Source organism: Paramormyrops kingsleyae, chromosome 6, assembly GCF_048594095.1.
Source record: "Paramormyrops kingsleyae isolate MSU_618 chromosome 6, PKINGS_0.4, whole genome shotgun sequence".
In the NCBI taxonomy this organism is placed as follows: Eukaryota; Metazoa; Chordata; class Actinopteri; order Osteoglossiformes; family Mormyridae; genus Paramormyrops; species Paramormyrops kingsleyae.
In genome coordinates, this window is record NC_132802.1 from 17,045,528 (window position 1) to 17,060,801 (window position 15,274).

Below are 15,274 nucleotides of genomic sequence, written 5' to 3' on the forward strand. Positions count from 1 at the left end.
TTCCTCAGGTTTCACGCCTTGGCTATTTGTGGGGGTCGCCTTGGGGCACTTCTGATTGGTGAGCAGGGTGAATTTGTAAAACTATTATCACGACAGTTTTAAACCCTGGGTCAGGAGTGATGTATGATGCATATCCTAAATCGCAGCCTTCGCGATTTGTTAATCGCATTGTTTCAAAACGCGATTAAATCGTTCAGCTCTAAATAATGCCGTAATGCTTATGGTTTGGTGAAGTCTTTGCCGAGAGCAGGTTGGAACAGAACTGCAGATGTGAAAGGTTAAAGCCCGTTTGTGCCGTCCTCGTGCCTTAGGGAGTCATTCCCCCTCATGGCTTCTCGCATCCCTCCCGGCTGTGAGCCTACTGCGTTCAGCCTCATTCCTAATCGCCTCCTGCAGCTCGCTGTCTGACCCGGCATATCCCTGCTCCCTAACGTCTGCTTGCGTTCTGAAAAGAGGAAGGTGATGTTCCCTTCCTTACCAGACCCGCTGAGGTCGCCACCATGTGCTCCCAAAGCAAGTGCCACACCTCTCCCCTTCCGGTACAAATCATGGCTCTCCAAAAGTACCCAGAGTTGTTCTTTAAAAAGAATGTTGATCCCTCCATCGTCAAGCATATCCTCTGTCCTCCAGGAGTGTGTATCCAAGCTGGAAAGGGTGTGCTTTGGAGTGCTTAACATTGCCAAACCCGTCCTTTTCGTTTGACAGATACATTCCTCGAAGGGTTGCTGTTGTAGTGAGTCTTTCTCATGGTGCCCTTTGCTGTCCGCTTCTCACGGGTGAGTCCGTCTTGCACAGATGGCTGATGCTGTTTATCATTCCTCACCAGGAGTCCCTCCGGAGCTGGGGCCCACAGGTCACCACGGACAGGCATGGGTGGGACGACCAGGTATCGGAGGCAACGGGTGGAGACATAAAGCCAGCTGAAGGTAAGATAGTCACTCAGTCTGACCTGGATGGGTGGGCTGTGGGATTGAGGCCTTGGCAGACAGGCCCAGAGCTGAACTGGGGGGCAGGATTATGGTGACCTGGGATAGGCATGAGTCAGAATCATGGGTCACATTGTCATTCAGAAAAACGCTGCTCTGAATTTTCAAGTAGCTGAGCTCATTTCTGGTGCGTCAACACAGTGGTCTAACACACACATTCACGCACAGTGCGTGTATTCATATCTTTGTGGGGACTTCTCATTCATTTCTATGGACATAACCCTAATCCCAGCTATGACAACCTTAACCCCTACTCAGCCCAAACCGTAACCATAAGTAACCACACAAAATAGGTTTTGTATTTTAATTCTTTTTATTACTTTCGCAGAATTGTATAAAATTGAGGTTATTCTTGTGGGGACCGAAAAAATGTCCCCACAAGGTAAAAAAAGTTACAGATTTTATTGCATTTTGGGGAAATCTGTAAAATTGTCATTACTGCTGCTCAGCAAGATTCTGTTGATAATGGTGACATGCTAGGAATAGTAGCAGATCGTGCTGGTGACAGTTCCCACACTGGTGACAGCAGCAGGATAGAGTTTAGCCTCAGGGGAGCTGAGCATGATGCCATCACTAAAAGGTAGGGCAGGGTGGGGGAGGGGCACCGCTGCCTGAGAGGACAGTGTGTGATGGAGGTCCATGTCTCTATGCCTGTCCATGTGCAGATCTCCCCACACGGGGCGCTGTGGAGCTCAGGGGCGGGGCAGTAGCCGAGCAGCACCCAGGGGACGGCGATGTGCGGCTTTTTGTGGCCCTGTTCCCCTACGACCCAGCCATCATGTCCCCGAACCCAGATGCCATCGAGGAGGAGCTGCCCTTCAAAGAAGGGCAAATAATTAAGGTGCCCCTTGTTGGCCAAAGATGTTTCTGTTTGCTTGTGGTTTCTTCACGGGGGGAGTGTGACATGGGTGGTATTGAAGGTGCCCATCTCTGACAGCCTCCTGATGTTCCTGGTTACATGTCCAGACTCCTTCCTCCTGCTGCTTTCTTCCACAGTCTTGGATGCTCAAGATTCAAGAGTCAAGATTTTTCTTTGTCACGTGCATGAATGTAGTGGTAGAGTAGCAGTGAAATGAAGCTGCTTCAGTTCCAGAGTGTCATCCTCATCATCCTCATCATCGATACTTTATCGATCCCCGTGGGGAAATCGTCTTTACGCCTCCCTCAACTTGCTCTTTGTAGAGTAAGTTGTCCGTGAAGGGCAGCCACCCGTAGCGGCGCCCAGGGAGCTGGGGGTTAAGGGCCTTGCTCAAGGACCCGCAGACGTGCTGAGGCTGGATTTGAACCGGCGACCTTCTGATTACAGGCACACAGGCTTATGTATAAAAATGTATAAGAACAATAGAAAATAGATAAAATAGAGGATAAAGTTTTATGAAAAGGAATGTATTTGAGAAAGAGCTGCAGGTTGCAGTGATAGTTTATTTTAGTTTTAATGGGTTTTGTTACTGACCCTCCTGGCCTGGGGGTAGAAGCGTCCCCTCAGCCTCTCAGTCCCGGCCATAAGGCTCTGGAGGCGCCAGCCTGAGCGCAGCCCCTGGGACAGTGTATGGCTTGGCTGCTGAGTGTCCCTGATAGTACTTAATGCCCTGGACCTACATCACTGGGTGTTTACGGGATTAATTTTACCAGAAGACTTCAGGTCTTTCCAAAGGTATTCAGTCAGATTGGGATCGGGACTCAGGGATGGCCTGTCCACTGTTTCCCGGTTGATCCTCCTTGGTGTGTTTTTGGTCGTCTTTCCTGGCAGATGGTACATGGTGTTGTGATACCATGTGACAAATTTCACTTGCAGTTTCCTCAGAAATCCCCTTGAGGCCTCCAGAGCCCACATTGTAGCACTAATGACTCTGTCATTGCATCACCTCAGTCTTAATGCCATTTGCCAGCAGGTCCTTGTCTTTATTCTTATTGTGTGACGACGATGTGCTGTTGTGTATCTAGTGAGTGAGGGTATATAGACCGAAACTGTTTCCCTGACCTCTTTTCCTACAAGGATTCTCTCATGTTACAGCTGAACGGCAAAGCTGCTGCTGACCTGCCAGTCCTGTACATTTTGAGTTTTCTTCTAGTGCTAATTAATAAGCAGAATTACAGAATACATGTAATAATGTGGTACAACCCTGATGTATATTATGGGCAAAATGAAGGTAAGAAGTGAGCCCTGATGACCAGCGTAGGTGCCGTGTGGTCACTCGTCATCCCCCCCTGAGTGACACAGCGCCCCCTACCTGTTGCCGCCTCTCCAGGTGTATGGCGACAAAGATCCTGACGGCTTCTATCGCGGCGAGTCGGCTGGCCGCCTGGGATACGTGCCGTGCAACATGGTGTCCGAGATCCAGGTGGATGACGAGGAAACGCGGGAGCAGCTGCTCCAGCAGGGCTTCCTGTCTGCCGACGCCTCCATGGAGAAAATAGGTAACTGCCCCCCCCATGCCAGTTCCCTGTAGCACCCCTGGCACCACACCCACCTTCTCTCCCAGCATTCCTACCCTCCGTCTTCTTGGAAAACGTGTCCCTTATTCAGCAGGTTTTGCTAGCTATGATTTTCTAACTATACTTGCTGGCTGTTTATTTAGACCATGGGGTGGGGTCCGAATTGACCTTTTGAGTGGGTCCTCAGAAGTCCCCCCACCCCACCCCACCCCACCACCCTGGCTGCAAGTGCAGCTGGTGTGGCCAACAGGAGTTTTTCTTGGGATTTAGCTCTTAGCCACGTCTCCTCAGGCTCTGCACCAAAAGAAGCCCCCGCAGAGCCCCTGATGTGAATTCTGTCCCCATACATCCCCCGCCACTCACTCACCGATCTCACATTTTCCAGAGCAGAGCTAAAAAAAAATCTGAATCAAAAATAGGTTATGGAAGTGAAAGTCGCCAGCAGGAACCCGCCAGTAAGCCCTAGCTGTTCCGTCCCCGGCCTGCAGAGGGCCTGCTGTCCTGCCTGTGTCAGTAAGCCTAAACCGTGCACCCCCCCCCCCCCCCAGCCTGCAGAGGGCCTGCTTTTAGGGGCAACGTGTGGCTCAGTGGGCTAAGCCTGTGTGCCTGTAATCAGAAGGTCGCTGGTTCAAACCCAGCCTCAGCATGTCTGCAGGTCTTTGAGCAAGGCCCTTAACCCCCAGCTCCCTGGGCACCCCAACGGGTGGCTGCCCTTCACGGACAGCTTACTCTATAAAGAGCAAGTTGAGGGAGGCGTAAAGACAATTTCCCCACAGGGATCAATAAAGTATCAATTATTATTATTATTATTATTATTATTATTATTATTCCCACCTGCGTCAGAAAGCCTAAACTGTGCTGCCCAGCCTGCACAGGTCCTGCCCTATCGCCAGCATCAGTAAGTCTAAGCTGTGCCACCTGACCTTCAGAAGGCCTGCCCTCCCACCTGCATCAGTAAGGCTAAGTCATGCCGCCCAGCCTGCAGACAGCCTGGCCTCCCTTCTATGTCAGTAAGCCTAAGGTGTGCCACCCAACCTTCAGAGGGCCTACCCTCCTGCAGGCATCACTAAGCCTAAACTGTGCCATCTGGCCTACAGAGGGCCTGCCCTTCCACTGGCATCAGTAACATGTTCATATCATTGGCCTGCTTAATATGGGGACTAGTGGCTTGGATGCATATTAACATCCCGATATTTCAGTCTCAGTTAAAGAAAATTGACGTCTGTAATGTCATAGGTGTCAGAAAAATTACCCTCCATTTTCTGTGAAGGGAGTCTCACTCTAATTTATATCAGGCCTGCTGGTGCCCCCCCCCCTCCACCTTCAGGCCCCAAACACCAAAAAAAAGCTCCCAAAACCCCCCTGTTAAGCGACAGCCCTGCCCACTGCTGGCCTCAGTTCCATAGCCTTGTTCCATAGCCTTGCCCCGCTTTCTGGAGCTGTCTGAGGCTTTCGCCCTTCGTTACCGACTAGAGATTATCTCATTTGCATTGTCTTTTCGAGGCCTGAGTCTGAGTCCCGCCCCCCCCCGCGCTGCTGATTTGCTGCTTAATTGGGTTTTTGGGCTCTTCATTCTGTCTGTGTTTTTTTTTCTTTCTTTCTCGTCTCGTCTGCTTCCTTGTTCTCCTTTCTGTTTCTGAAATCCCATAAAGGCGCTCGTTCACACGCTCCGCTACCCCGCCGTCCCGCCCCGCCGCCGAAACCTAGGCGATCCAAGAAAGGTGTGTCTCGCTGCCTGCTCTGCCCGTCCCCTGATCCCATCTGCCCCTGTCTGCTGTCTGCCCTTTATTTCGTGTTCACTGGGGAACTGGCGGTGGCTAAGAGAGACGGACCGAAGCAGAGGAGGAGACCTTCCGGAATGATCTGTGTGGCTCTCAGTTATCCTTCAAGTTTGTAATTCGTTACCCATTGATTACTGGTGGTAACGGGAGTGAAGTTAAATATCCAATAAACATAAAAACAGATACAAGTAGAGATGCTAGTTTGATGATGTTAACGTAGCTCATTTGCTATATTATCAGATCTTGCTATATTATAAGATCTGTTACATAAATCACTGACTTGAAGCCAGGCCGATATTTTACTTGCTGACATTTTAGTATTTTATACAGCATGATGCGTGCAATTCTGACATAAGGTATAACTGAGTTTTGGCAATGGTTCAAACATATTGAGTCCATGATTCTAATACAATGGTAAGCGTTAGCGATATGCAACGTTAGCATAGTCTGTAATAGTGGAATTAGTACTGGTATTAAATTGATGTAATGCTGAACAGTTTTCAAAAATGTGGTATCATGGTACCTTTTCAATACCAGTATCCCATACAACGCTTGTCTGCACAAACTGAGATATCTGGTAAAATGTGGGACGATCTTCTTGTCCATGCCCCACAAATAAATAAAAATTGTTGTGTTGCGTACTAAATCTGTGTCATCGTGCCGAATGATGACATAAGTCATGAATTCCATTCTGCTGCACGATAGCGTTTTACTTCCTATATTTTCTTCGACACAAAAAAGTCGCACGGTGATGATGAAATCGTGAAGAGTGACGTGAGCGCAGACCAGTGGGGGAGTGGGGTGGGGGGCCAGTCATGTTGTGGCACAGTGGAGGGCAGCCAGGCCAAGTGTGAGTACGCCTTAAGAGACAGCCGCCCTCCTGGCATTTTCACACTGCAGTGTCTGGAGATTTTGCAGAGGGTGCTGAAGTAAACGGAAATCCAGTCAGTTGCATTTCCGCTGCGGAAACTAGCATGTCAATGAGAGAGGTCAGAAGAGAATAGCCATACTCGTTACAGCTAACAGGAAGGCTACAAGTGCCAAAATATCACAGCCCGAACTTAATAAGCAAAGCTGTCCTGTAGGCGGAAGAGGGTCTTCTGTGGTGCTGGGCCGGCGTACCTAATATAGCAGCCCTGACTGTTGTGGTTGCTATAGCCGCCGCTATAAGTCCTTCTGCTTCGATCATGTGTCTCTCGTCTGTCTGGCCAAAGCGTTCCTCAGTCACCTCCATCCGTGCCTTGGGCTGTTTCTCGTGTGTGCCACTCTGCGGTCCCCAGCCGCTTTCCTTTGGGCCTGTTTGTTTCCTCCTCTCGCGCCTGTGTGTTTGTGTGTGTGTGTGTAGGTGTGAGTGCCTGTCCCGGCTGACCCTAACACGCTGCTCTCTCTTCCAGTGGAATCCGCCGGTGTCTGGGACGACAGTGTAGCCTCGAGTCGAGGTCAGAGGCCATTACCTCAAGCTCACTGCAGCCCCCCCAGGGGGCTGGGTGACGTCCAGGATGATCTAAGACTTTATGCATGATTCTGACTCCCTGTGCTAACCCTGAGACTTTTCTGAAGCATAACTCGATTCTGCTTTGAAGTCTTATAACGGTTCCTCTCGGTTCCCCTCCTGCTTGCATCTGGCCCATCGTGCGATGCATGGTGTACAGTCCAGTCATACTCTGAGGCATAAATCTTATTATTTGTCATTTGATCATCCTGATTTTCTGTCTGCCATTTGCATGATTGTCTGGGGGGGGGGGGGGGGGTTGACCTTCTGCTGTATTCATGTATGGCCATGCATCACTGCCACCCATCCACACCCTGGCATTTCCACATACTGACCCTGCATCGGGGGGGCGGGGGCATCAGCCTCCCCAGTCAGGCAAGCTGTAACCTCGCTTGTAACATTGATTGTAGATAGCAGCCAGGCCACCAGCAGACACCAGAGCAACGGCCCTCGCAGGATGGTAGCCATCTTTGACTATGACCCCAAAGAGAGCTCTCCCAATGCAGATGTCGAGGTGAGTGCCAAGCCTCCCAGACGGCCAGGAGCTGATTAATGGGGTGACGTTTGTTAATGTGAACCCCCTGAGCCCTGCAGCTTGGCTCTGAAGCGACCTTATGACCTCCTCATGGCTATGTGACCATCGCATGACCTCACTCTTGGACTTGTCTGTCTGAGAGACGGTGACCTCTTGTCAAATTTTTGCAGGCCGAGCTGACATTCAGCGCTGGAGACGTTATTTATGTGTTTGGCGACATGGATGATGACGGCTTCTTCTATGTAAGTGCTCTGCAGACCACCAAAGGATAAACTCAGTCCGGAAGCGATTCCCTTCCAATTAATTAATTTATCATCCTATCCTAAGTTAGGGCTGAGTCTTTTCCCCCAGACACACATTGTGCTTTTCCACTTGAGCTGTACTGTGAAGAGAGATTAGTAGCAGCACGGTTCAAGCTCACTTTGGTGTCACACTGCAGAAGGGTGGGATCAATAAGTCTTGCTGGGTTTTGAGAGCAACAGTGACGGAGAATGGAGAAGAGGCGCTTATTTACTGTTCAGACATTGTACATCATGATTTACTATGGGCAATTCTTCTTTTTTTATTGATTGCTAATCTCTGCAACACTACTAATAATGAATAGTAGAGTATATACTATTTCCTTCAGATAATCCATGCGCAGAGCACCGGTATCTCTGTTTCTGCATTCCGATCAATCGAGCACAGCTCAGTTTTGTCACGCTTTTGGTCCTAGTAAGCAGAGCCATGTCAGCGAGGGTATGGCTCAGGTACCCTAGTAAGCAGAGCCATGTCAGCGAGGGTATGGCTCAGGTACCCTAGTAAGCAGAGCCATGTCAGCGAGGGTATGGCTCAGGTACCCTAGTAAGCAGAGTCATGTCAGCGAGGGTATGGCTCAGGGACCCTAGTAAGCAGAGCCATGTCAGCGAGGGTATGGCTCAGGTACCCTAGTAAGCAGAGCCATGTCAGCGAGGGTATGGCTCAGGGACCCTAGTAAGCAGAGCCATGTCAGCGAGGGTATGGCTCAGGTACCCTAGTAAGCAGAGCCATGTCAGCGAGGGTATGGCTCAGGGACCCTAGTAAGCAGAGCCATGTCAGCGAGGGTATGGCTCAGGTACCTTAGTAAGCAGAGCCATGTCAGCGAGGGTATGGCTCAGGTACCCTAGTAAGCAGAGCCATGTCAGCGAGGGTATGGCTCAGGTACCCTAGTAAGCAGAGCCATGTCAGCGAGGGTATGGCTCAGGGACCCTAGTAAGCAGAGTCATGTCAGCGAGGGTATGGCTCAGGGACCCTAGTAAGCAGAGCCATGTCAGCGAGGGTATGGCTCAGGTACCCTAGTAAGCAGAGCCATGTCAGCGAGGGTATGGCTCAGGGACCCTAGTAAGCAGAGTCATGTCAGCGAGGGTATGGCTCAGGTACCCTAGTAAGCAGAGCCATGTCAGCGAGGGTATGGCTCAGGGACCCTAGTAAGCAGAGCCATGTCAGCGAGGGTATGGCTCAGGTACCCTAGTAAGCAGAGCCATGTCAGCGAGGGTATGGCTCAGGGACCCTAGTAAGCAGAGTCATGTCAGCGAGGGTATGGCTCAGGGACCCTAGTAAGCAGAGCCATGTCAGCGAGGGTATGGCTCAGGGACCCTAGTAAGCAGAGTCATGTCAGCGAGGGTATGGCTCAGGGACCCTAGTAAGCAGAGTCATGTCAGCGAGGGTATGGCTCAGGGACCCTAGTAAGCAGAGTCATGTCAGCGAGGGTATGGCTCAGGGACCCTAGTAAGCAGAGCCATGTCAGCGAGGGTATGGCTCAGGTACCCTAGTAAGTAGGGCCATGTCAGCGAGGGTATGGCTCAGGGACCCTAGTAAGCAGAGCCATGTCAGCGAGGGTATGGCTCAGGGACCCTAGTAAGCAGAGCCATGTCAGCGAGGGTATGGCTCAGGGACCCTAGTAAGCAGAGCCATGTCAGCGAGGGTATGGCTCAGGTACCCTAGTAAGCAGAGTCATGTCAGCGAGGGTATGGCTCAGGTACCCTAGTAAGCAGAGCCATGTCAGCGAGGGTATGGCTCAGGGACCCTAGTAAGCAGAGCCATGTCAGCGAGGGTATGGCTCAGGTACCCTAGTAAGCAGAGTCATGTCAGCGAGGGTATGGCTCAGGTACCCTAGTAAGCAGAGTCATGTCAGCGAGGGTATGGCTCAGGGACCCTAGTAAGCAGAGCCATGTCAGCGAGGGTATGGCTCAGGGACCCTAGTAAGCAGAGTCATGTCAGCGAGGGTATGGCTCAGGGACCCTAGTAAGCAGAGTCATGTCAGCGAGGGTATGGCTCAGGTACCCTAGTAAGTAGGGCCATATCAGCGAGGGTATGGCTCAGGTACGGCTCACATACTTTGCATTGGAACATCGCCAGGTCAGGGTAAGGCTCAGGTATGGCTCGGTTCTTGGTGGAAAAGCACCAAATTCTCGACTCCCCCCCCCACCCCCATTATTCCTTACTAATCATTTTTCATAGTTTCCAATAATTCTGTGTTGATAGGAAAATGGTGGCACTATATGCTCTGTTTATGCAAAGCTTTGGCGAAGAAACAAAATGTGGTGTACTGATGGTCGGCCTCACTTTGGATCTAGGGGGACCTCAATGGCCGGAAGGGCCTAGTGCCATCAAACTTCCTGCAGGCTCTGCCTGAGGAAGAGGAGGGGGCAGATGGGAGTGCAGCGCTGGATGCAAGAAAGTCTGAAAGCAGGCAGGAGTTCCAGGTAGGGCGCCCCCCAGTGGCCCCAATGTGGTGTGATGGAGTGATACCTAGATATCTTGGTTTATACTGAAAAGTTCCTGTTTCCCTGATTTCAGTTTGAGAGCAGAGCTGAAGCTACACCAGGTACAGCTGTTCAAGAAGAACATTTGGTAAGCCGACCAGGAAAGACATTATTCCGACCAGGAAAGACATTTGGTTATATAACCAGGAAAGACATTATTCCAACCAGGAAACACATTTGGTTATATAACCAGGGAGGACATTATTCCAGCTGGCAAAGACATTTGGTTATACAACCGGGAAAGACATTATTTCAACAGGGAAAGACAAAAGGCGCTTTCTCATGTAAGAACTTTTTTTCAGAACCAGGACTTTTTTTCGAAACCGGGAATTTCCGTTGTGTTCCAACTGCAGGAACTCAGACCGATCTGCAGTTCTTGGTGGTAAATCCGGAAGCCTTTTTGTCCCGTTTGGACCGTACGATCAATAACGCAAAAAAAAAAACCAAAACAATACTCATTCATCCTCCATTATTTTGCAATGGCTTTGTAGTTTAATAGGTAATTAATGTGAAGTTTAAGCTACAAGCTTTTTACGTCTCCCGTGCTTATTTAGCATGCATAGTTATTGCTGTGTGGTATGAAAGCAATACACAAATGTGGCCAGGAACTACAAGAGTTCACGGTTGAGACAGCCCAGGAACTTCGAACCAGGAACTAGGTTTCTGATCTTCAGTGGGTCAGTGCCTATTAGGGAGAAAACATTAGGGAGGGAAACAGGGAGAGACATTAATCCTACTGGGAAAGCACTCATTAATCCAGCAGAACGTTCATTGCTACTTCTCATCATTACATGAATCATCCATGCTGCCTGTCTGTCTGCACTCTGTCTGCACTTGTTTTTTTTTCCCTTTCTTTTTGCATGCTGATTTTTCGTGTCACCCCACACGTCCTGTCCTCCTCCGTACCTGGGCGTCCTGTCAGAGACCTGGGTGGGACGGGCATTCCAGCCATGACCTGTAACTGTAAGTTCTCCTGATGGACAGAAGTGACCAGCAGAGGGCGCTGGGCTAACCCAGCCACTCCATGGCTCCTGGCAGACCGGCTCTCAATGTGGGGCCTTATGCTGCGTTCCGTTTAACTCGGAGGTCAAAACTCAGAACTGGGAATGACGTCACATACGAGTTAAGTGTTCCAGTAGAGAAAGTCTGAAAGCCATTTAGCAGTATGGCTCAGGTACCCTAGTAAACAGGGGGACCCGTCTCAAAAAGCAAGCATTACCTGGCTAATTAGTCAGATCACATTTACCCCAGTTCACTTGCAGTTCACTTGCATTTAGCCCAGACTACCATAAATCCGACAAGTTGTCCACTTAAACAAGAAATCCTCCCAGTTCTATTCTGGTCAATTGTTAGCTAGTGTTGGCAATCTGTGGGTAACAACACATTACGCGGTGTTTTGTGTAGCGACACGTCCAAAGAAGACGTAAATGCTAAAAAACAGTATGAAACTATTGCTTTCATTTCTGTTGATAAAGGGCGCAGGCATCTTGAATTCTGAGCTCGGGGTCGTTGTCGAGTTTGCGAGTCGGACTTCTGACTTCAAGGGCCGTTACAGTTGAAATTTTCGACTAGGAACATGGAATTTACGAGTTAACAGTTCAAATGGAACGCAGCATTATTTCCCAGAATCCATGGTAGACAAACCTACTCTTCATGCAGGGCCGCATATCCCAGAATCCTTAGCAGGTGGACATGCTCTTTGTGTGGGGCCCTACTTCCCAGAATCCTTAGCAGGCGGACCTGCTCTCTATGCAGGGCTGTATTTCCCAGAATCCTTAGCAGGTAGACCTGCTCTCAATGTGGGGCCCTATTGCCAGAATCCATGGCGGGAGGACATAGTCATAAAGGCCGCAGATGGTGGTCGCATTATAATGGACCAGGATCTCTGCTGCTATCAGCCATGTTGATAATTGCTTCCACTTTTTTAGATGTGATTAAAATGTGTGAACATGAAGGGCTGTAAAAAATGGAAAGATATTGTTCTTTTTTTGGAAATTAACCAGCCCCTCCTCAAGACCCCCAATGTTCCACAGGCCAGTAAAATACTGGACGCAAACCAGTACCAGACTGGGGATTGGGAACCTTTAACATAGACGACACCAGCAACCCCCTTATAAAACACTTACACTTAACACCTTGTCCATCCCTCTGGGAAAGTGCGAACCCTTTGGGATTACCTCGATTTCCGCATGAGACCCTCCTGCCCTGAGATCTGATCTTCATGTAAGTGGAGCAGGCAGTCTCTGCTCATTATTACTACTTGGATGGATGAAGGTTTGGCCACATTTTTGAAGGCCTTTTTGCAGTATCTTTCCTCCCAATGATGTTGTTATGGAGAAACGTAGAGGATGAGCGCTCTCCCTGTAATCACACCTGTCTACTGCCCTATTTCCACCGGACTCACCCCCCGCCCCCACCCCCCCCTTCACTCCAGGTGACCCCGGCGGCCCTGGAGGCGCGGGCCGAACCACAGGCGCCAGCACCGCAGGACTCCCCCGTCCCAGAGCAGCCGGCCCCCAGCTCCGCCCAGCCCCAACCGGCCCCCACGGAGAGGGACGCCTCCCCCATGGGCAAGAAGAAGAAGGGCTTTTTCTCTAAGGGCAAGAAGCTCTTCAGGAAGCTGGGATCCAGCAAGAAGGAGTGAAGAGTGGGGTTGGGGCGTCAGCGAGAAGGCAGGACCCCCCCAGCCACCCTGGGACGCATGTGTGAATGAAGTGTCACTCAGACGCGATCACACTCTCTGGCCCTCACAGAGGTCCCACAGAGTTCCGCTACGTAATCATTCATTGGCAGGCATTACCTTTGCTTTCCAGAAGCACACGCAGAAATGCAGCAGCTTAGCTTTCATAAACGCTTCATAACGTTCAACATTAGCCGGAACGAATATCAAAGCCGATTCCTAACCGAGGCTTGGTGTCTGTCAGAAGCTTCATGTTTGTCTTGCGTCTCTCAATAGATAGAAGACCTGAAGGGTAATGAACACACTGACAGGACTAATAACTTAATAAACACCACCACAGATTTTAAACTTCGTTTTACATACTTCCCCACACACGTGGATGGACTGCTGGTTTTTTTATGATGACCGTGCCGGTTGGAGATGGGCTTGCGTGCTCTGTTGGGGGTCATTGGTTCAGGCGCTACAGGAGGGCTTTACAGCAAAGAGCTTTTAACTCGCCAGGTGCGCGTTGCATGTTTCCTCTCAGAGGCATTTTGTTTTCCTTCCTCTTAGACGTCGTGTCAGTGTGCCTCTCTGTACCGCTGTTTTCTCTGGGACCTGCCAGACCAGGAGTCCTCAGGCCCCCGTTAGCGTCCCCTTCTTCAACGTTTAAAAAAAAAAAAAATCTAAACTTACTTTTTTTTTTTCATTTAAAAAAAAAAAAAAAAAAAAGTATTTAAATTTAAATGTTGGACTATGGTTCTCTTGCTGTAACTGGCCTGGTTGGGTGTAGAGTAACATTGGGGCGTCCTCACGCAGGACGCGCTGCGGCCTTTCCGCTGTGCCCGCACTCTGACGTGTCGCGTGACGTCAGTATGCACTGTCTGGCTGATGCCTCCACCCCCCTTAGATGGAATTGCTGCCTTTTTTAGGCTGGCTCCGTTTTAGGAGTGTGGTCTCATCATCCTTCTAACAACCTTTTTTTCCCCATTTTCAAACTCCGCAACTGATCGGTTAATCGATTGTGAGTCAATGACTCTGCCCTTTAACCATTTTTATTTGATTATGTGCAGCAAAAAGTTACAAGAATCCGTGCCCCCTCTTAACTGATTGTGTATCTGAGGCAGACAAATGTACATCCAGGAAGTGGCCAAAGATTAAATGATTTTTCTTTGGTTTCGTTCTTTCTCCCTCATACTTCTTGACTACAGGGCTCTTGAAAACCCGGCTTGCAGGGTCACGTCTCCATTTACCCGCCAAATGTCGGGAGATCCGCCCACATCACCCTCCAGTGTGAGAAAGAGGCCCGTCTAGGCTGGCAGAGACTGAGCCAGGACTGTGTGTGTGTTTCTGTGATGGTTTTTCCCTTTATTTTACTGAAGTCGACATGGACGGCCAGTCGCATTAAGTATGAAGCTTGAACTTGCGTACGGGGCAGAAAAAAATGCACTTTGAGCTGATCGACAACGTGAAATGCAGGCGTTCTTTGGTTTGCGATGGCCCCTGCAGGTCTGTGGAATGGCAGGCGGTTTTTGCGATTCTAGGTCGGCGGCTCGCCTCTGTTAGCTAGCTGACACTCCACATGGCACTTTGTCACGTGCTGTTTACATGGCCGCATGGACAAGCCCATCATTTGCCTTATTTATTATATTTATGTATTTATAGCAGGTATCTGGCAATTTTATTTAGTTTTTTTAAGTTTGCTTGATCAGTGCAACGGCAGCCCGCTGGGTAACACGCATAATGTGCTTTTTATGAGGATGAAGGAGCGCAGGGTTTCATCCATGCCGTGTATGTTCTCTCTTAAACAGTAAGTCTGATTTTTTTTTTTTAATTATATGAATACGTATCAAGGTTTTTATAACCTGTTTTGAAATCTCACCTGTAAATAAACCTTTTGTTATTGCACGTTTTCTTCAGTGTCTGTCCTGATGCAGTCGGTGCAAAAAGGAGTCTTACTGTCAAGTGTAGGAAGCTCTGTCACCGATCAGTCTTTTTACAGGAATAAAGTCTATTTTCACAAATCATGTGATGCCATTGCTTTTTATTGCCCCGAGGGATTCGAAACGGTGGTCCGTGGCTTGGACATGAACTGGAATTACCTCTCTGGCCCAGTATGAAACTTGAAATGAGTGTTGTATAGATGTGAAACGGGAGATGTTCCTAAACAGAAGCCACCGCCCGGTGTGGGTGTGAACCTGCACTCCGCCATCTTATCAGCCATGAGATCTGCGTGAAGCCCCCCCCCCCCCCCCCCCCCCCCCCGGGCTTTTGCCATTATGGAGATAAGGTGTGCTGTTCTCAGCCCTGTACTGCACAAAGGGAACCCCCCCCCCCCCCTCCCCGAGTGCCCTAGCCCCCTCCACAAAAGACGCAGAATGTAATCGCTTCATTTATTTTATTTGTCATCACAGAAACAGACAGCATACTTTATTATGTTCTGATGGTACAGAAGGGCTGGCGAGAACGTGTGTCCTTTTGTGCGTTTGTGGGCCGCCGAGGTCTTCAGCTTTGTTTTGTCCTGCGTAGCCAGCTTATGTGAATCTCAGACGGCAACACCATGAGCTGGCTACACGCGTCGAAGACAAAGCATGCTCCTCTG

General features: G+C 49.7%; 1 protein-coding gene across 8 annotated transcripts in view; it reads left to right on the top strand.

Annotated features, from left to right (window-relative positions):
* The window catches only part of tspoap1 (TSPO associated protein 1), a 60,678-nt gene extending 45,979 nt beyond the window's left edge, over positions 1 to 14,699 (top strand). For 2 of the 8 annotated variants that reach the window (XM_072713770.1, XM_072713772.1), the window contains 9 exons: positions 827 to 926; positions 1,652 to 1,827; positions 3,236 to 3,404; positions 5,075 to 5,143; positions 6,598 to 6,642; positions 7,106 to 7,209; positions 7,401 to 7,472; positions 9,825 to 9,953; positions 10,048 to 12,430. In XM_072713770.1, coding sequence (XP_072569871.1) covers positions 827 to 926; positions 1,652 to 1,827; positions 3,236 to 3,404; positions 5,075 to 5,143; positions 6,598 to 6,642; positions 7,106 to 7,209; positions 7,401 to 7,472; positions 9,825 to 9,953; positions 10,048 to 10,509 — 1,326 coding nt within the window. In that variant the 3' untranslated portion in view covers positions 10,510 to 12,430. The other 6 variants (XM_072713773.1, XM_023833110.1, XM_072713775.1 and 3 more) reach the window with 5 other exon arrangements.
* The last annotated feature ends 575 nt before the right edge of the window (positions 14,700 to 15,274 follow it).